Raw genomic sequence first — 20,781 nt, 5'->3', positions numbered from 1 at the left:
CCTGTCACTGAATTAGAAAAGTTACATATGTGTACATAAACACTGGAAACATGTTACACAATCATGCAGTTTTTAATCTTTGATTTGGTTGACATTTGCATCTTACATCTTCACTTTGTAAAGTGTAAAGCACTTTGAATCACATCTAATTAGTCCAAGAACATGTCACAATACTCTAATAAAGATTTACTGTATGATTGCCTGGTCCATTCGTAAACTGTGACATTTCATTTGAATTGTGGTGACATTATGCAAACAACATCTAAAAAATATTTGAATTCATAATCAAGTAACTGTTAAACATAGTAAACCATCTGGTAGAAGAGTTAAAAAAGTTAACTGTGTTAAAATGAGAGTTAAAAACATGAGTGAAGAGAGAAAAGCTCCAGTGGGATGATAATCTTTCTTGTCTGTGGCATTTTTGTCCACAGCTAAATGTGTTTTACAAGAAAAGGGCTCTATATGTTTCCTTTGGAGTTCATTTACTACAAAACTGAATCTGTTATATATATCCGTTCGTTAAGTCTGACGTCACTAGCCGTGTCTGGGCCTAAACTCCGCTGCAGGTCCATATATCAAACGATCACTATGGCATTACTGAGAGTTGAAAAACTGTCTAAAGTCTTTCATCTTTAATAAAATGATCAGCGTTCTGCTCTACCAGGTGTAACAATTGAGTTTAACATCCAGGCATCCATGAAAACGGAATTTATGACATTTAACGGAGTTAGAAGTTAGCAGGAAGTTAGCTCGCTAGCTTCTATCTAAATACAATATAGCATGTCCTGACTGTGGGGTTTTGGAAACAAATTCAAACGTACAGCTCTGTTATCACTTCCAGCATAAATGAAGACAGAAAACTAAACAGCAGTGACGTTTGTAGGGTTACTGAAGTTTGGCTAGCTGGTATATAATGATGTGCCTCATGACCGCTAGCGACACAGCTATGTTAGCATAATGTAAACAAGCTAACTTTTTTTCCACTCGATAAAAGTTAACGTGAGTGTTCTCGGTGGTCAGGAACAAATGTAATCGCATGGCAGGATGCTGTAAAAGGACCAAACTTCAGCCAGGACAACAACTGAGATAATCCATCCACAATACGAGGTTAGTCATTCATATACTGCTGCATGGGCTGGGCTGTAGTTACATCCTAAGGTTTTAAAAACTGAGCTTAAATAAATGATTAGCGGTAATAAAAGCCGAGGGAGGTCAACAGTGATCACTGACTGTTTTAGGAGCTTTTTGAGATTAAATAGAAGAAAATACAAAACATTAAACATGTTAACAACACAAAAGCCATATTAAACGCAGACTACTTTAGGCACGGAAGTAGGATTTGTCACGTCATCACTTAACAACCGGATTATATTATATAAAATATAAGCCATTTAGCAGCTAGCTATTAATTTGACTACTATCTGTGCAGCATTTGAAAACAATATCAGCAATGCTGAAGCTATGTAGCTGAAAAACTGTAGTTGCATAACAATGATATAGGCCTATATGTGGTAAAAGAATAACTGAGGCTAAATAATGCTGGGCGTTTGTGAACGTAGCAATTCTCAGGGGTTGATGGTGACAGACGCCTGGCCTTGGACCTGCCGGAGAGCAGGACAGTCCAGAGTGGCGATCACCCTGCTTGTCCCGGCCCTCTGCGGAGTGAAATACTCAGTCCAGGTCAGAGAAGAGCCTCCTATGACCAACCTGAGAAAAGACAAACACGTCAAAAATATTAAAGCAAGACGCAGAATCCTTTGAAATAGGTGTTTTGTTTTTTTTCCTTTTGCTACTATTTGGAGGTTATAAAATCTCATCCAAAGGAATAAGATGAAACTGAAACCAGTTTTTGGTTTTATGTGGAAATATTTTATACAAACAGTTGTTCATGATCACTCACCTGTAATACCTGGACTTTGGCTCCATCATCCCAGGTCCTTCCATGCGAATGTAGACGTTCTCCAGGTTGAAGCTGAAGGGGTTTGTGAACTCCACAGTTGCTATCATCTCTTCACTCACTTTGCCTCTACCAGACACCTGAAGTACACACAGGAAATGTAAAAAATCTACCCCCAAAATCCAACTTTGTATATGATAAACAGTTGCTGGATAGGACATCAAACATGTAATAAAAGCAAAGTAAACTGCCCGAGTGGAACCAGGTTTGTCTTTAATGTGATGTAGGATGCACACTGCAACTGAAGAAACACCAGCAAAGAGAAAAATGCTGCAAAAGCACACAAAACACATCAGAAATAGAAAAAAAAACTCTAAGGACAAAAAATAAATAAATTGTGAAACAAAGTGTTTCTAGGGACAAGATAAAATGACGGACGAACTGCAGCAGTGAAGAAACGTGCAGTGTTACACTGAGGCTCACTTAAAAGAAGCAGAGGGTTCATCATTGTCGAGAGGAAAGAAAGGATACAGGTATCGTGTGTTTTAACCACACGAGTCATATGTTTGCTATTAGCCGTTTACTGTTAGCTTGTCACTTTCACAGCTGTTCCATCACATAATGGTGAAACACTTCATTTTGTTTTGTGATTTTATTTATTTATTTATTTATTTATTTTTGGATTTTGTGGTATTTCCTTGTTTTGCTTCTGTTGTTTTTTATTCAATTTCCATTGTGTTTGTGTGCTTTTCCAGCATTTTTCTATTTGCTAGCGTTTCCTTAAGACGCAATGTGTTTGATCTCTCGGGGGCCACCACAAGGAATCATTTCAGACCTCGATGATGAGTTTGGGGTTGCGCAGGGTGACGACTTTCATTGCGGTGATGATTAGACCGGTCTCTCTGATCTTCCCCGTAACAATGAAGTGGAGGTTAGCTTGTTCCACCAGACGCTTCATATATTTCTTCGACTCCACAATTGCCACCTCCTTCTTATCTGTTAAATATAAAAATATTTCTACTTTGATGTGTGTATATTTCCTTAAATCAAAGTTAGAGATAAGATAAAAGATTAAATACTCATCGAGGCAGACATTTGTCCATAACTCAGGATTACACTGAAACAGTTGTCTACATTTGGTAATCATCTGTGGTTTCATGACTATGCCTCTTCATTTCCATGCCGTACACCTGACTCACTCATTTTGGGTTCAATCACCACCCTGGGGGTCAGGAACAGGAATTCGGTGCTGGCAACTCCAGTATAATACACCACACTCCCGCTGATGTAGGCGTCCACAGTGCGGCGCTCATCGCTCTTGTTTTCGAACTCCACGTTCAGCTCAAAGTTGTCACCCACGCTGATCTCCAGGTTGGGCAGGACCACGTCCACATCAGCCGCGGGAGGGCTGGACTTCTCTCGTTTGCAGCCGTACTCCTCTGCTTTTTCCAGGACTGTCCGCTCCTCTGTGCTGCCTGTGTTGGGCATTTGAAAAACATTAGTGTGTTTGTATATTAACAGAATAAATTCTGACGTCCTTTTTTATTTGCTTTGCATTTTTAAAATGGTCTTGTCTCAGAATCGTCTAATCTTTGCCCAGTTTGTGATAAATGAAGCACCAGGAGTCTTTTAGTCCAGAGTACCAACTGTGGATAAAAACAATACAGCACGATGCCAAATGGAGCTGATTTCCAAATGAAAATAACTCAAATTCACAGTGTTTTCCTAAAAACACTGCCTAATCTGGCAACCGTATTGGAGTTCATGATGCCCGACAGCATTCAAGAGTGCCAACAATGAGCTGTTCTCCCGTTTGAACTTGCCACCTGGCATTTCAGCTCCAAGGATTTAAACACTGACTTAGAGACTGGCGGAGCAGGGTAATCCATCACTGTAAAAATGAAGCCTAACAGTGTGTTTCTGCTCAAGTGTTTCCATTTTCTTTTCTTTTTTTCATTATTTCATGATGTCAAGGTGACTGCATTTATTTTGCACATTTTAAAGCTGCTCCTTCATTTACTGTGGCATTCTGAGCTCAGGCTCCAGCACAGAAAACAGATCTGCTGCTTCCTGAAACACTGACATTTGTGTTCGATGTAGTCCCTGACCTTCAGCAAATTTGTATTGATCTGTAATGTCGCGGCGGGTCACATCTCCTGGAGATTTGGTCAGAACCAGGCGGCCTACGTGAGTTCGGTTCACTCTGACTGGCTCCATGGTCCCATCTTTCCTCCGGGAATGAAACACCACATCACTGTTAATCTGTAGAAGGAAAGAAATAGGCACTGTAAAAACAAATACTGTGTGCCTTCTGTCATCAAACTGCCTGGTTATTGGTCATAAAACACAACAACCAGCGAGCGACGTCATTAAATACAAACACATTCTCAGTAATTCTAGAAAGAGAGTAATTCAAAGGCATTCACCTCGGCAAACACGAACGCAGCGTCAAATGGGAAGCAAATCTGTCCGTGCTTGATGGCCTGGACTGACGCAGGTCCACATCTGTACATGCCTTTATGGATTACAAAGGAAAAATCAAAAAATCAGTGTGACTCAAAGCACAGAAAACATTTGCCTCTCCTTTTACATTGCTTTGACCTAACCCTACAGCATTGGGAAAACCAAGGGAGGAGATTATAGAATTCCCTAACCTTATTACTAAATTTTTGCTAAATTTTTGCTCACCATCACTGGTCTCCTGTGGTGTTGCATCCACAACCTGCCAGCCCCCAAAGCCAGGAGGGAGGTCAGGTCTGGACATGTAGCACTCGTTCCAGCAGTGATAGTTCCTGACAAAAAAAGAAACAGTGGTAAATATATAATCCAGTTTAGTTTGTATCTAATAATTTAATTTAGGTATATTTTCAGAATCAATTACTTAATCTTGATTATCTGGTGCTCCTACGAGAATACTGTAAATTTATTTCTCAGTAAATTTTGTTGCAATTCTCTGGAGAACAAAAAAGTCTGATTCTGAGTACTACCATTTGAAGTGTGTTAACAGACACCTACCAACAGGAGTGCAAAACATGTAGACCAAGGCAAGTAAAGAAATCTCAGGATATCTGTTAAATGGAAAGTTTCAGTACCAGATGGAGTCCCTGGTTCTGTTTCGATCAATCTTGCCGTTTTCATCCATGATTATGTCAGTCTTCAAGTTTCCATCGTTGTCGTGAGCTGAGTAGTAGTTGGTGACGACCCGAGATGGGATGCCCAGACAGCGTAAGACTGAAATGCAGAGGCAGAACTTACAGTCAAATCAAAAACAAGGGCGGGAGTCAAGAGCTTAAGAAATGTGGTTCTAAACTGAGTGAGCTGGTGCAGAGTCAAAGGAGACTGTATGTAAAAGGCACCCACTGTGACATCAACCAATGATGAGCAGACATCATGTTTAAACCCCCAAACTGAGGATTTTGGCAGTTATCTTAGTCTATATTTTTGTTTATTTATTTATTTATTTATGTATTTTAATAAAATCAGACATACCAAGACAGGGTTGGACCTGACTGAGAATCTAAAGGAACTAGAGACCATAAACTCATTATGGACATTTTTCGTGAGGTCAAAGATGAAGGGAGCCAAAGGGCTTTCCCTTTTCTTTTTCCAACCAGAGCAGTCACTGAGTAGTGGCCATTATGCTGTGTGTGTGTGTGTGTGTGTGTATATATATATATATATATATATATATATATATATATATATATATATATATATATATATATAGATATATATATATATATATAGATATACATATATATATACAGCAGCTGGATAGCGTAGTGGTTAGACTACACGCCTTTGGAACAGAGGATCGCAAGTTCGATTCCTGCCTGGGGCGTCTGTATCCAGTAAGGGTCCTAAGGCTAGACCCCCTATGCTAAGCAAGCCTACCGCAGACATGAGTGAGACAGATAAATATGAAGGCATGCCGGCTCGGACGTCGCCCGGATCAACAAGGTCCGCGTCAGGTGTTGAGGAACCAGGGCACCCTGACGAAAAGTGGGCTACTGGAACAAGAAGGCATCGGTGGGCAAGGGACGAAAACAGGGCGTTGTTGGAATGCTACTACGCAAGTAACCCCGGCGGAAGGGGCTACATGAATAGGATGAGGGACCTATGGATTCTTCGATACCCAACATCCACAATGACGGCGAAACAACTAGTAGCTCAGTGTTCCAACATTCGAAAGAAGGGACTGCTCTCACAGCTAGAGATTGACGAGGTACAACACAAATGCTACGGCAAGGAGGAGTCAGGACGCCAGGTCAGTGGGGAGATATCATCACCCCCACCCGAGATTGGGTACATAGCCCCAAGTGCGATAGGAGAAGGATCGTTGAGTGCGAGAGGAACTGACCTGAAAAATAGGATCATGGCCAAGCTTGAAACCTGGATCCCCCGTAGCCGGTTACCAAGATTACGTGAAGTACCCTCAGAAGGTCTGCTAGATGATGTTAATGCAGCACTACGGGCAATACCTACAACCACGATTACCGACACTAACAAGCTGATCTACAATACGGCAGCAGTGATCAGTGAGATGCTTGGCTACAAGTTGAACAGCCACAAGGGGCAGTGCCCTCCATGGAGAAGGAGGCTAGAGGGCAAGATCAAAGTAGCACGGAGGGAGGTTAGCCAACTAACGGAGTTGCAGAAAGGTGCGACGAATAAGGTGCCTAAGAAATACAGCAAGCTGTCCATACCTGAGGCCTTGGAAACTGCCAAGCAAAGACTCACAGCCTTGGCCAGCCGCTTGAGGAGGTACACCAGAGAGATAGAAGGCAGGAGAATAAACCAGCTGTTCTCCACAGAACCAGCAAAGGTGTACTCTCAGTGGCAAGGGAACAATAAGAGAACAGCACCACCAAGGCTGGAGACGGAGCAATACTGGAAGAGCATATGGGAGAAGGATGCAACCCATAACGGCAATGCTCAGTGGCTAGTGGATCTGAGGGCAGACCACAGCGACCTCCCTGAACAGGGTCCAGTAACAGTGGCAGATATCCAAGAAAGGGTCTCCAGTATGAAGAGTTGGACAGCACCAGGGCCCGACATGGTTCACGCCTACTGGCTGAAGAAGCTGACTGCACTCCACGAGCGTCTGGCAGCACAAATGAACCAGCTGCTAGTTAACGAGAGCCACCCGGAATGGCTAACTGAAGGCCGGACGGTCCTGATCCCCAAGGACCCCAAGAAGGGACCGGTCCCCTCCAACTACCGACCAATAACCTGCCTCAGTACTACATGGAAGCTCCTGTCAGGCATCATATCGGCTAAGATGAACAGGCACATGGGTCAATACATGAGCGGGACACAGAAAGGAATTGGCAAGAATACCAGAGGCGCAAAACACCAGCTACTGGTAGACAGAACAATCAGCCAAGACTGCAAGACCAGACTGACCAACCTGTGCACTGCCTGGATTGATTACAAGAAGGCCTATGACTCAATGCCCCACAGCTGGATACTGGAATGCCTAGAATTGTACAAGATCAATGGGACCCTAAGAGCCTTCATCAGGAACTCAATGGGGATGTGGCGTACAACACTAGAGGCCAACTCCAAGCCCATAGCACAAGTTACCATCAAGTGCGGGATCTACCAAGGAGATGCTCTGTCCCCACTGCTGTTCTGCATAGGCCTGAACCCCCTCAGTGAGATCATTAACAAGACTGGCTACGGATACCGACTACGGAACGGAGCAGTTGTCAGCCACCTCCTGTACATGGATGACATCAAGCTGTATGCCAAGAGTGAACGAGACATCGATTCACTGATCCACACTACCAGGCTATACAGCAATGACATTGGAATGTCGTTCGGACTGGAGAAGTGTAGTCGGATGGTAACAAAGAGAGGGAAGGTAGTCAGAACTGAGGGGATTGAACTACCAGAAGGCAACATTGCAGACATAGAGGACAGTTACAAGTACCTGGGGATCCCGCAGGCAAATGGGAACCATGAAGAGGCCGCTAGAAAGGCTGCAACCACCAAGTACCTGCAGAGGGTCAGGCAAGTCCTGAGGAGTCAGCTGAATGGTAAGAACAAGATCCGGGCCATCAACACATACGCCCTGCCCGTGATCAGGTACCCTGCTGGGGTAATAGGCTGGCCAAAGGAGGAGATAGAAGCCACTGACATAAAGACAAGAAAGCTCCTTACCATGCATGGAGGGTTTCACCCCAAGTCCAGCACCCTGAGGCTGTACGCTAAGCGGAAGGAAGGGGGCCGGGGACTGGTGAGTGTCAGCACCACAGTCCAGGATGAGACAACGAACATCCAAGAATACATTGGGAAGATGGCCCCAACTGACCGAGTGCTCAGTGAATACCTCAGGCAGCAGAAACCCAAGAAAGAGGAGGGAGACGAGGAACCATCATGGAAGGACAGGCCCCTGCACGGTATGTACCACCGGCAGATAGAGGAGGTGGCTGATATCCAGAAATCCTACCAGTGGCTGGACAAAGCTGGACTGAAAGACAGCACAGAGGCACTAATCATGGCAGCACAAGAACAAGCTCTGAGTACAAGATCCATAGAGGCTGGGGTCTATCACACCAGGCAAGACCCCAGGTGCAGGCTGTGTAAAGATGCCCCAGAGACAATCCAGCACATAACAGCAGGGTGCAAGATGCTAGCAGGCAAGGCATACATGGAACGCCATAACCAAGTGGCCGGCATAGTGTACAGGAACATCTGTGCCGAGTATAACCTGGAAGTCCCGAGGTCAAAATGGGAGATGCCCCCAAGGGTGGTGGAGAATGACCGAGCTAAGATCCTGTGGGACTTCCAGATACAGACGGACAAAATGGTGGTGGCTAACCAACCGGACATAGTGGTGGTAGACAAACAGAAGAAGACGGCCGTAGTGATCGATGTAGCGGTTCCGAATGACAGCAATATCAGGAAGAAGGAACACGAGAAGCTGGAGAAATACCAAGGGCTCAGAGAAGAGCTCGAGAGGATGTGGAGGGTGAAGGTAACGGTGGTCCCCGTGGTAATCGGAGCACTAGGTGCGGTGACTCCCAAGCTAGGCGAGTGGCTCCAGCAGATCCCGGGAATAACATCGGAGATCTCTGTCCAGAAGAGCGCAGTCCTGGGAACAGCTAAGATACTGCGCAGGACCCTCAAGCTCCCAGGCCTCTGGTAGAGGACCCGAGCTTGAAGGATAAACCGCCCGCAGGGGCGTGCTGGGTGTGTGTATATAAGGTTCAGCATATATCTTATGCTGAACCTTCCTTAACAGATTTGTTTTTCCCCACAGAGTTCTTATAAATAAATAAATAGTTTGAAATGGAGAGTCATTTTTGAGCTACTTAGATCCAGTAAAGCTCTCACAGGTGTTGAAAACAGCAGCGTACACCCAGCACTGAGCGTAGCAGACAGGCATCTTGCTGCTGTTGTAGGTGAGCAGGATGTCCGTGCTGCCGGTCCAGGAAGTGGGTGCCACTCCATAGGTGTAGTCACCACTCCAGTTCCCCACCAAAACGCCTTCATCATCCCGAGAGTTCAGCTGCAAGGAAAAAGACAAGGCTTTAGATATTCACTGATTAAACACAGGGTACGGGAAAGCACCACTCATATTAGCATTGCTCTCACCATGGCAGAGGCTACTCTGACGATCTTGATGGGGTCTCCTCTGTTGGTGATGGGCATTTCAGCCCGGTCCATGATGTACAAACAGGAATCCAGGATTCCATAGTTGAACTAGGCATAAAAACCCTCAGGTCAGTCACAAGACTTAACTGATAAGCCCTGAAGTGCCTCAGTCTTGTTTTCTCCTACCTGTCCATAGTTCCAGTCCCTCTCAGCAATGTCATCATAGGAGCCGTGATAGATGATCCCCATCTCGGTCATCACACACTCCTGCCTCTCCGTCTCATCATCCAGGAACACAGCATCCTCTGAGGGAAGACAACATGTGGGGTGCTTGAGTAGGACGAAAGCCAAACTGGGATGTTACAGTTCAGACTTTCAAAGACATACACATAAAAAAAGAAAACAACACAGCACACCTGCCACCCAGGGATTGAAGAGGATGTACATGTCCCTGGTGCTTTCCTTCCTGGTCCTGCGGATGCCATAAGGTGTCACCACGGCAACGTACATCTGGTACTTCCCCACAATGCAGTTTGCTGCTGGGGTGATGGCCATGGTGACCACGTTGTCAGAGGTGTTTGTGATGCGGCCTTCCCAAGTGGTCTGACGCTGCTTTGTGGGGAAGACAGGGACGTAGGTGCCCTTGCTGAACTGAGGGCTGGAGCCTGAGGGAGCAGCAAACATCAGCACATTTACATCATCACCTTTAAGTAAATATATTCTGGTGATTTATGTTTATGCAGGTCTGCTCTGATTGTTCCTAAAGCAATAATAATAATAAAAAACTGTACTCTTTTTTTTAGATATCCCCCCTGGGTCAACCCACCTGAATCAAATGATTAGTTCATTACCAGGCCTCGGGAGAACTTCAAGACATGTTGAGGAGGTAATGTAGCCATTTAAATCAGCTGTGTTGGGTCAAAGACACATAAAGCCTTTTGTCTAAAACTATTTAGAAATACTCCAAACTTAACTAACATTATTAACAGGATGCAAAACTGAGGTAGCACCAAGAATAGAAATAGAACAATCCTTTAATTGTCCCACAAGGGGAAATTTGGTTGTAACAGCAGCAAGAAAGACACATATACAAACAAACAGGACACAGAATAGAAACATACACAATTTTTTATATATTTACATCAAGGACTATAGTTACCAAAAAACTGAGTATTGTACCGTTATTAAAATTAAATAAAATTAAATACAGATAAGAGGCAAACCCAGGTTGTAGTGTGAATCGGTTGATAAAATTACAGCGCTGATGTAAACATCTGTGTTTGGTGGGAGCAGTTTTGATTGTACAGTCTGACAGCTGCAGGGAGAAAGAACGTGTGGAAACGCTCCTTCATGCATCTAGGATGCAGCAGTCTGTCACTGAAGGAGCTCGGTTGATCTGATATCCTCGTGTTGGTGTTGTTCCCAGATCATCATACTAAATGTTGTTCCAGGATCAACATTGCAAGTGACCAATCAGAATGTTGTGACGTCATACCTTTGCGACTTCGGGAAAAACCGGCGTAAAACAAAAAACTGTACTTAAGCTGCGTGAAACCGCCTCTGTCCGCCGATCAACGGACCCTGACCCTAACCCTAACCGTAACCCTTTAATAAACAGTAAGCAGAATTAATATTGTCCTTGCAACATTGGAATTTCATAAATGCACGAATGGCTTGGCGCGCAAAGGAATAACGTCACAACAATGTGATTGGTCACTTGCAATGTTGAACCTGGAACAACATTTTCATGATGGTCTGGGAACAACACCAACACGAGGATATCAGATCATCCGAAGGGGGGGCTCTGCAGTTCGGCGACAGAGACGTGTTGACTTTTGCATGTAATACCACTTTGTACCACTAGATGGTGCAGCGAATCAGTGAAATCTTCATTTAAGAACACCTTGAATTTTTATTTGTCACAGTGGCCTGGAAGAAATTTAAGGCCTCACTAGGAGAGAAACAGATCAGGCTGGTTGAAAAGAAAAATTAAAACTTGAAGAGAAGCACAGATGTGAAAATGTCGACACCCCGGCTTGATGCATGCCAAATAATCCAGGTAAGGAAATCCTAAAAAGTGAATCTGATCTGCATCTGAATCAAGTTTCTTGCATTGCAACACATCTATCTGGTAAAATTTTGTCCCCTGGTAGTGTTTTTAGTTAAATACTGTAAAGGGTAATTACAAAAAGTACCTTTAAGCCCTTAGTTGTTTACTTTAAAACTACGTTACCACCTGCTCCATGGGGACCACAGATAAGAGTAGTACTTAGTGGATTTAACTCACCGATGACAAACTCCAAAGCGAACTTATCTTCAGCAGGTTTGTAGGGACGACTGAAGGTGATCTTGACCTGGAACTCTTGTCCTCTGCGCACGATTAGATAGTCAGAGTGGTACAGCGCGGTGTGATGAGCTATCTTGTTGCTCTCATCGGGCCTTTTCATCATGTCCACCTCACTGATGTCCAGATATTCTGAACAGACAGGGAGAAACAAAGAGAGAAGACACAGGATGCATAAATTCTCAATGTTTCTTTTTTTTGTCTCCTACCACAAGAGGACAGTGATCGCCCCACTTTGGAGGAAATCAGATGAGTGACAGAAAATGAAGAGAAGCATCTGTAGAGAAAGTGGATATCAGATGCTGCTGATCATGCTTCCAGAAAAAAACTGTATTTTCTAGAAAAACGTATTTTTTTTTTTTTATTATTTCTGACCTACATGATATTCAGAACCCAGTATGTTCTTCAAAAGTTCAAAACTTTATCAAGCTTATTCACTTGCAGTGGGGACGGCTGAGCTGAAAGTCCTCAAATGACCTTATCTGAAAACTTTAACTTGGTTATTTCTCTGGCTTAATATTACACTTCAGTGGTTCCCCAGTCCTGCTCTCGGCATTGAAAAGGTCACTCTTATTTTGTGCTTTGCCTCCCACAGAAAGCCTTTGGATGGTCGTAGTCAACAGTTTATGTGATGAAAAGCTATCTTTTGGGAACACAGTCTGAACTGTTCTCTCCTTATTAAAAACATAAGTGTTGCGCCAATAGGGAAATTCAATCGACTGTTCATTTGCGGTTGTTTACTGATGTAATTCCAGTCATTGCTTTCATAAATTCCTGTTACATCTGGATATCTCTGTGTGTGCAGCTCTTTGACGGTAATTCAGACTGCAGTGCAGTGACATGCAGCAGGAAGTGAGCAGAATTTATCCCCTTTGGACGTCATTCATGTGTCAGTCATGCGTAAAACGTACTGGAAACTGACAGGAAAGGGGCTTTATCTTCTCCACAGAAGACCCACTGTGTCATCAAATAACTTTTTTTTTTAAATTTTCTATAAATAACAGCTTACTGTCGAGAAGAACAGACTCGTCCAGTTCTTTACATGATCTGACAAGCGTCTTCCCCTTTGGGTTTACTGAACTTTTTTCTCACTTCAATGCATGCATATTTTCAAGAAACGTATCACATACATAAACATGAAATTCCTCCTTCACCTGTCAGAGGAGGGTATCCCCTGGGGCCTGGTTGAATAAAGTACTCATACTCGGGGATGTCGCTTGTCTCAGAGTTGGCGCTGGCAGCAGGAGCTGCGGCGCGGCCACGGTTTGTCACTTTGGGAGGAGGTCCAGTGGGAGCGGGAGGAGCAGGAGAAGGAGCCGCGATGGTAGCTTCATCAGACATGATAGTGATTGCTCAGGGTGGGTGATTTCAGACAGGAACTAGGAGGGAAGAGAGGATGTGTGAATACTAAATTATTAGCAATGCTGGGTGAAATAGTAGAGTCAGTGTCATGCAACTTTAAACAAGTCCAAATCTGGGCACATGCCACAGACTGAAGCAGAATCTGTAAGAACATAAAGAAAGTGAAGAAGAATGTGCTCACCTCCATAACAGAATTAAAGACCGACACCATTACCATCAACAACAACAACCATCTTGTTTTATTTACTGTTGGTAAAATTATTTTCTTTCCAATTCATCTGTCAAGCTCCTAAAGGCCTGTTTTCAAATTGATCTGCCTTCCACCTCTGGAAAATTGGGGAAAGATTTTCATACATATATAGATAGATTAAAGTCCAAAAAGATCACACGCTAAGATGAAGTTGGGGTGTAACCAAACCTTCCACATGCCTCGATAAATACTTTTCGGGTTATATCTTTTATGTCACACATGGCTTGCATGTGTGTTTGTGGCTTGGATAGAGACTTGGTTTATAGTCACTCCCATTCCTGCAAGCTCCTGGTCATGAAAGACAATTTTAGTGTTTTATGATTTATTTTCACTCCACAAATAATGTTTGTTTTTGTGGTTACAGAACGTGGAAAAAATGACATAAGCTTCAGCACAGAGCATTTATCATGTCTAAAAGAAAAGGACTTATTCCAGTCATGAATGGAAACCACAAAGAATCTTACTTCAGTGTGTTTACTGAAGTAAGATTACTTAGTTTGGCAATAATATCAATAGACTTTATTCACATGTCAGTTTGCAAAGTGTTTTGAAAGACAGACAACACATTGTAGGTGATAAAGGTACATGAAGCTGAGCTGTGGCAGAAAACAAAAGCAAAGCTCCTGAAATCATTACGAGGAGATTTAAAAATGGGGGTATGTGTTATTACTACTAGTAGTACCAGTGATTGTATGTTATACAGTGGCAGTAGTTTTTTCCCCAAATGTTTGAAATGTAACTGCATGCTTTTATTACTGTGATATTTATATATTTTTTTACTTTTAAATCTGAATCTTTAGGTGGTTTGGGGCATTTTATATCCATATCTTACATATTCTAACTTACTGAGCCAGTCATATCTGTCACTGGTGGTCAAAAGGTTGAGTCTGTTTGAGTTTATAGAAAAGGGAACAGTCTGTATTTGTTCAAAGTTGTTTTTTGCTAACATCGGGTCAGATTACATAAAGGTTGTGACATAAAGCACAATGCCACTGGTGAAAATCGATAACTTTTTGCTTTTAATTCATGGTTAATCCACGTATAGAGGTGTCTTCGTGGTGCTAATAGTGAGCCACACTGTGACCTCAGTGTTTTCAAACTGCGGTTGTTTCTTTGGTAATAGGTCAGCACATTCGGCTGCTACCTTTGTGGTTTGAGCCCACTCATGAGAGTTTCCTGCTTTAGCAGTGTAGTCACTCTTAGTTCAGATATCAAAACCTTCATACAAAAACTCAGGAAATAAAGCTGTGGATTAACAGAGCCTGGCTGTTTAATCAATATGGGCAGGGATAGCTCAGTAGGTAAAGTGGTCGCCCCATGATCGGAAGGTCGGCGATTCGAATCCACTTAACGGCTACCCTGAGGTACCCCTGAGCAAGGTACCGTCCCTACACACTGCTCCCCGGGCGCCTGCTTAGTGGGCTGCCCACTGCTTCACTGAGTGAATGGGTCAAATGCAGAGAAAAACAAGTAATTTCCCCATGGGGATCAATAAAGTATCCATTATTATTATTATTATTAATGAGAGAAAAGATGTAAAGATACAGCTTCTATAACTTAAGAGCAAATAGAGGCCCATTAGACAGGAAGACACAGCACACTCTGCAGCCCCGTAGTTCAGCCTGTTTCTGTTTCAACCAAAGAGCTGGTGGGTTGAGCCCCCCTGGGACGCCCATTGTTTTTGACAATGTAAGCTCTCTGATTATGGTGGTAAGCTTGCTACTCTTTGCATTCACATACATAATCTAAGGACAAAGGAGAAGCTTTTCATTACTGGAAATGTGTGGTTTCTCTCAGCAGCCACTTGTGGTCTGTGTTTTATTAGCCAATCACATCAGAGCAGGCTTTTTTGCATGCTGGTAAACAGTGAGTAAAATGAGGATTGCATTTGCTGAACTCCAATCTCAAATGCAGTGGTTGTTGTCTGATGATAATGTGCCTTTTGTTAGCTTTTTAAAATGACCTGCATTCATAAACAATAGATGGTGGCCAGGATAGGAATTATTTGATTGGATATCCACCGGCTCACCTGGAAGTTCCCAGTAAATTACTCTTTGCTTGGAGAGGTTAAGTCATCAGAGTAAGAACTGTGATGAGGATGAATTGGAATATCAGGTTGTGCTTTATGCTTTATGATGCATAAAGAGATAACTTGCATGTTTGACCTTTTGAATCCATTTAATGTCAAAGTCACACCCCTCACGCCCTCGAGGCTTCGGGTTGTTTTTGGCTTAATCATGCAACTACTGTTGCTAAGAGCCTTGCTTTTAGACTTGAGACTTGAGTAAAGGCAAAAAAACAAACAGAGGTATAACTTAGCAGAGCTGTTTGACATGTATTTCCTCTTACTGGGGATGAAAGGTTCAACCAGCATGCCCACTCCAAGAGGTCCTCCCACATTACGTTTTGTGCCATAATGCATGGGATATTTCAAATTATGTAGGCTATATTGGGCTTAATGATACTTTGCATCACTCTGTCTTTCCAAGGCATCCCAATGAGGCAATCTGTGCCACTGGTGGTTCAGGTGAAAACAGAGCGCTCACTGTGCTGTATGATGAGTCATCCAGCACACACCCCCACATTATACAACAGTGGGTTTTACTCTGAGCCAGGTGTTTTTACCACAGACTCCACATAGTGTGCACCCTGCAAGCATCTTATGAAAGCAGCACTTGTGTATATAATGCTTAAATCAGCCTTTCCTATACTTATGTAATCTTTATGGCACTAGCTGCACGCCTTCCTGCACGGCAGTGGCAGCCCACTCTGCCTGTTGCAAGCAGGGTTTTGGTAACCCCCATCTGGGCTAAAGGGTTGATGTCATTTTTGTCCTGTTTCTTGTTTTGTGGATTTAATGAGTCACTGAGTACACCAACTGTGTCTGTTTGCATCCTTTTGGTTTATTCACACCTAGGGCCAAGTTTGAATCCAGCAGTTTGATTAGTCACCACAGTGGTCATTACCTTTTCTCTTTTTGCAGCTGAGCTATTATACGGTCATATTTAGTAAAATATTAACTTGGGAGAGTAATAATACCCACCAAATGAATATATTAAAGCAAAAAGGACACAATTAACCTAACTCAAAAAGTTAGTGGATTGGATAAAGTATGACACTGTGAATGCTGAAGTGAATCTGCAAAACTGTCATAAACTGAATAGCTGCAATCATAATTAAACCTGTTTTGTTACTTTACAACACTACTTCTCTGTTTTCGAATAACACTGGAGTGCTTAATGTGTTTGTTTTTTTCAGTGTTTTTGGGGCAACTGCTGACACAGAAAAAAAAACCCTGCAGGTAAAACAATAAAACCCTGAAAAGAGCCAAAGACTCTCGTTAAAGCCTTTATTTAAGCAGACTAAGTCTGGGATGCATTAAAGGGTTTGTAGACGCAGCATGTGCATAGTTAGTGATTAACCTCTGGTTATAGTTTTTTCATTTGCACATATATTAATAACTCTGGTCATTTTCTCACAGTTACTGCCCACTGATAATGTTCAGGTTATAACCACTTGGTTATTACATTTAGTTAATTTGGTGGAAAATGTGAAAATGTGACCCACTAAACATAACTAAATTAAAATGCAACAAAGTGTATCAGTAAGAGTGATGATAGGGCATATAGTGATGTGCTAGAAGCTTCGTTAGACACACTCAGAGTTGTTGTGATTGCACAACAACAGTTCTTAAATGACTCTCAGATGGAAATACATTTCTTCACATCTGGAAGTTATAAACAAACATTTGCCAAATTGCAAAGGAATTTTAGTGTAGTAAAATAGTTTCACCAAAGCTGTTACTTACCAGTCAATCTTCGTATATGGAAAGAGCTCAAAATGTGGAGCGGACACAGACACACCTCAGCTGAAGTTGTAGAGGAAAGCTGTTGTTTGTTGGAGTCGGTCTGCTGCTGCCCCATGCAGGAGTCTTCTGCTTCTCCTTATATACCCCACTGAAGGAAGGAAAAGCGCGTGTGTGTGTGTGTGTGTGTGTGTGTGTGTGTGTGTGTGTGTGTGTGTGTGTGTGTGTGTGTGTGTGAGACATCTGCAGAGAAAGACGTGTAACTGTGCTGTCCAGCTTAGAAACAGGATGTGGAATGTACCATCTTCATACAACCCACAGATGGATGCGGCTCAGGCACATAAAGTCACTGACTAAGTTTCTGGTTTGAGATATTTGAGGACTCACATGAATAAACCTGCACTTAACTCTTTCTACCTTGAACACTGCGGAAACTGTTATTAAACACAACACTTCTTAAATGTTGCTGTTTACAGTCATAAAAGTAGATGCAGTACGTGGCAGAGTAGCAATTCAGAATGTTTTTATTTTATTTTGTTTTCAGAAATGCTTCAAATAAAACCACCTTTTTCTAGCTCATTTTACATCACACATCGTGCAGTTTAAAACATATAACAATAGTATCAAAAAGGTATTATTACAGTTTCTGTTAGGCAGTGTGATCTTTAAAAAATGAGGAAAATTTATACATTTTTGTCTGATTGACAAGCTTCCTTTTTCATCATGGCAATGATCCCAAACATACTGTCAAAGCAGTAAGAACATACCTGGATGGAAAAACACACAGAATGAGACACTTTGTGTGCTATCCCTAAATCATTGCACCTTTTTCCCACTTTCAAAGCTAAATATAAAGAAATGAGAATGGCTCAAGACTTTTGCACAGTACTGTACACCTAGAAGGTTCACTCTAGACTTAAACATAAGTGCTTCTGAAATTAATAGTAAATTTAACTCACAAAAAGTAGCTGTCGACCTTGTGTTATGTTTGTTATGTATTAATTTAGCATTGTAAATTATTTATAGTTTCCTCCCACTTATGTCGGTTCATTGTTGGTTCAAAAGCATTTTGATGGAGGATGTCTATTTCAGTGTGTTTATAAATTAAATGTGATTTGTTTTAGCTTTCTTTTTTAAATATAACCCTTTTACTCAGTATAAGATGTGGTCTTTGTGCTGCATGTTCATTCACTTTTAATAGCGGTGACTCTGTTTGTTGTTGCTATTTGCTCATGTGCTAGTTTTATTGAAAGTGTTGGCTTTGGTTTTTTATTATTTCAAGGTTATGATAACTCTGCTACGCCACTAAAAAGTATTTGCCATCTCAGTCTGTTTGTGCTGTGTTTAAAGTATATTTGTATGTATATAATAAATAGCTTCACAAATCAAGCTTCTTGGTTTGTCAAATGACTCCAAGAAAAAAGCATAACATTTTCTCTGCTGGCAGGAATACAAAGTTTATGTAGAAACCATATCAGATGTGAAAGAAAAATCCTGATGTGAAAAACTGGGGTTAAAGCCTGGTCAGCTTGGGGGAATAAAAACATACCTGGTTATGTTTGTAAGAGCGTGGTCTGGTTTTTTTTAAAAAGGCTAAGGTTAGACGGTATGGCAAAGCTATTTATTCTATCATTTCTAAAACTGGCTCATGGGAACATTTTAACTCTTGAAAGCCCAATGATCCACTGGAATCACTGGGTGAAAATTCCTATTTTAACACTAAGGCAACTAAGGAAGTACTTGCTTTACTTGTTGGGACATTTCTACACTGCTTCAGCCTCACACTCGTTGAATCTCAAGTTGCATACATTGTTTTTGTTACAGTCTGGCTGAGTAGCTGACTGTGTGAAGTATGAACAGTAGACCCGAGTGCAGACAGAACGTAGAACGTAATTGAGTCAACAAGAAAAAAGAGCCGTTTAATATGGCTGATGGAAAAATACAAAGTAATGCATATGTCAAACAAAGACGAGAACAAACAATGACCTAAACTGGGGAAACTAAAAATAAAACATGAAAAACTCTAAACATGAAACTTGGCGTGGATACAAAGATACCTGATATGACATAGACATGGCGCAAAAGACAACAGACGCCCTGACATTAAACAAAGGAGGACAGAGGACTTAAATACACAGAAAGATAAAGAGAGGATTGGGAACAGGTGGGCCCTCAGCTGGGACAAATCAGACCTAACGAGACAAGGGGAAGCAAAACAAGACACACTGCACACAGGAAAGTGCTCTAGCACTATATGAGTGCTTGTGTATAAATACACAAGCACTCATATAGTATATTCAAGTATATTCAAATAATTTAAAAAAACTTTCATTTACCTGTTACTACCACACACCAAATCCGGTCGTTGGTACTTGCTGGCTTGTGTAGCCTCTGGGTAACAAAAGCTCAGCACTGCGCCCAGCATCCTGGAGTACTTCTGTTGTGTTTTGGAGTTTTTACGTGTTTTTGAGTTTGTAGGTGCTTCGGAGTTGTTATGTGCTTCTAAGTTTTTACGTGTTTTGTCTGTTGGGGCCACCGTAAATATACTTTTATTTATTCACTCCACATAAAATGTAATAAATAAATCATATAATACAAAAACCAACTGGTCACAGTTCAACTTTTAACTAAACCTGCAAACCACAACACAATTAAATATAAATTAAAATATGAAAACAAAAAGAAGATGCACATTCTCTGTCATACGGGCCTGCATGAATAAACTTTCTGAATCCTTTATCATCCGCAGCTGAAAATAGTTGTGGATGATTACTATACCTTTCCAATGTGACTGTCACAATCCTGGGTCTTATGACCCAGTGTTTTGAGTTTTAGTTCATTTTGATGTTTTAGTTTATGTAAGCCCTTCAGGTTCCTAAGTTCATTTGTTATCATGCTTAAGTGTTCTAGTTATTATTTCCCCCTCGTGTTTCCAACTATGGTAAATCTCCCCTGCTCTTCATGTGTTTCATGTCTGCGTCTTTCATTGTGAAGTTTGTCTACGTCTCATTATGTTTCCTGTTTTATTGTGAAGAGGTCTGGTGTTTCTGTGTTCATCGTGTTCAGTTTTACTCTTCCCCTGTGGCGTTGTTATGTTCATGTTGATCTTCTGTGCCTTTCTGTTCCATGTTTCAGATCCCTATGTTCTGTCTCCCCCAGCCTGTTAAGTTCACATGTCTTGAGTTCCGTCAGTGTGTTTCCTGTTTTACTTTCACAGTCTGTTCTATGTTAATGTTTCTAGTTTTGCTTCCCTTGCCTCGTCCTGCTTAATTACTCTCAGCTGTGCTCTCCTCCTGTGGCTCATTCCCCCTCGTTATCCCTCAGTGTATTTAAGCCCCAAGTTTCTCTTTGTCAGTGTTGCGTCCTCCCTCATAGCTGTGTGATTTTTCCCTGTGGCACCTTGTGCTTTAGTTTTCCCAGGTTAGTTTACTTTGTATTGTTTTTCGTGTCCCACTTCACGCCAGCAATAAAGCTGTGTTTTTTGAGTTTACCTTTTGACTCTGTGAGTTTGCGTTTGGGTC

At 42.1% G+C, this 20,781-nt stretch overlaps 1 protein-coding gene across 1 annotated transcript; it reads right to left on the bottom strand.

Moving 5' to 3' along the window:
- Positions 1-130: 130 nt before the first annotated feature.
- Positions 131-17,418, bottom strand: f13a1b (coagulation factor XIII, A1 polypeptide b). Its single transcript, XM_080890384.1, has 15 exons — positions 17,264-17,418; positions 12,998-13,222; positions 11,787-11,975; positions 9,916-10,164; positions 9,686-9,804; positions 9,500-9,607; positions 9,239-9,413; positions 4,990-5,128; positions 4,586-4,689; positions 4,324-4,412; positions 4,006-4,159; positions 3,097-3,372; positions 2,733-2,893; positions 1,901-2,037; positions 131-1,707 (listed from the first exon to the last, which is right to left on the bottom strand). The coding sequence occupies exons 2-15, from the start codon at positions 13,182-13,184 to the stop codon at positions 1,566-1,568; spliced, it is 2,229 nt and encodes a 742-aa protein (XP_080746510.1). The 5' UTR covers positions 13,185-13,222; positions 17,264-17,418; the 3' UTR covers positions 131-1,565.
- Positions 17,419-20,781: the final 3,363 nt, after the last annotated feature.

The sequence above is a fragment of the Rhamphochromis sp. 'chilingali' genome, assembly GCF_963969265.1.
Source record: "Rhamphochromis sp. 'chilingali' genome assembly, chromosome: 1".
NCBI lineage: Eukaryota > Metazoa > Chordata > Actinopteri > Cichliformes > Cichlidae > Rhamphochromis > Rhamphochromis sp. 'chilingali'.
Note: the sequence above shows the minus strand (reverse complement) of the source record. Positions and strands in the feature narration are given on the sequence as shown.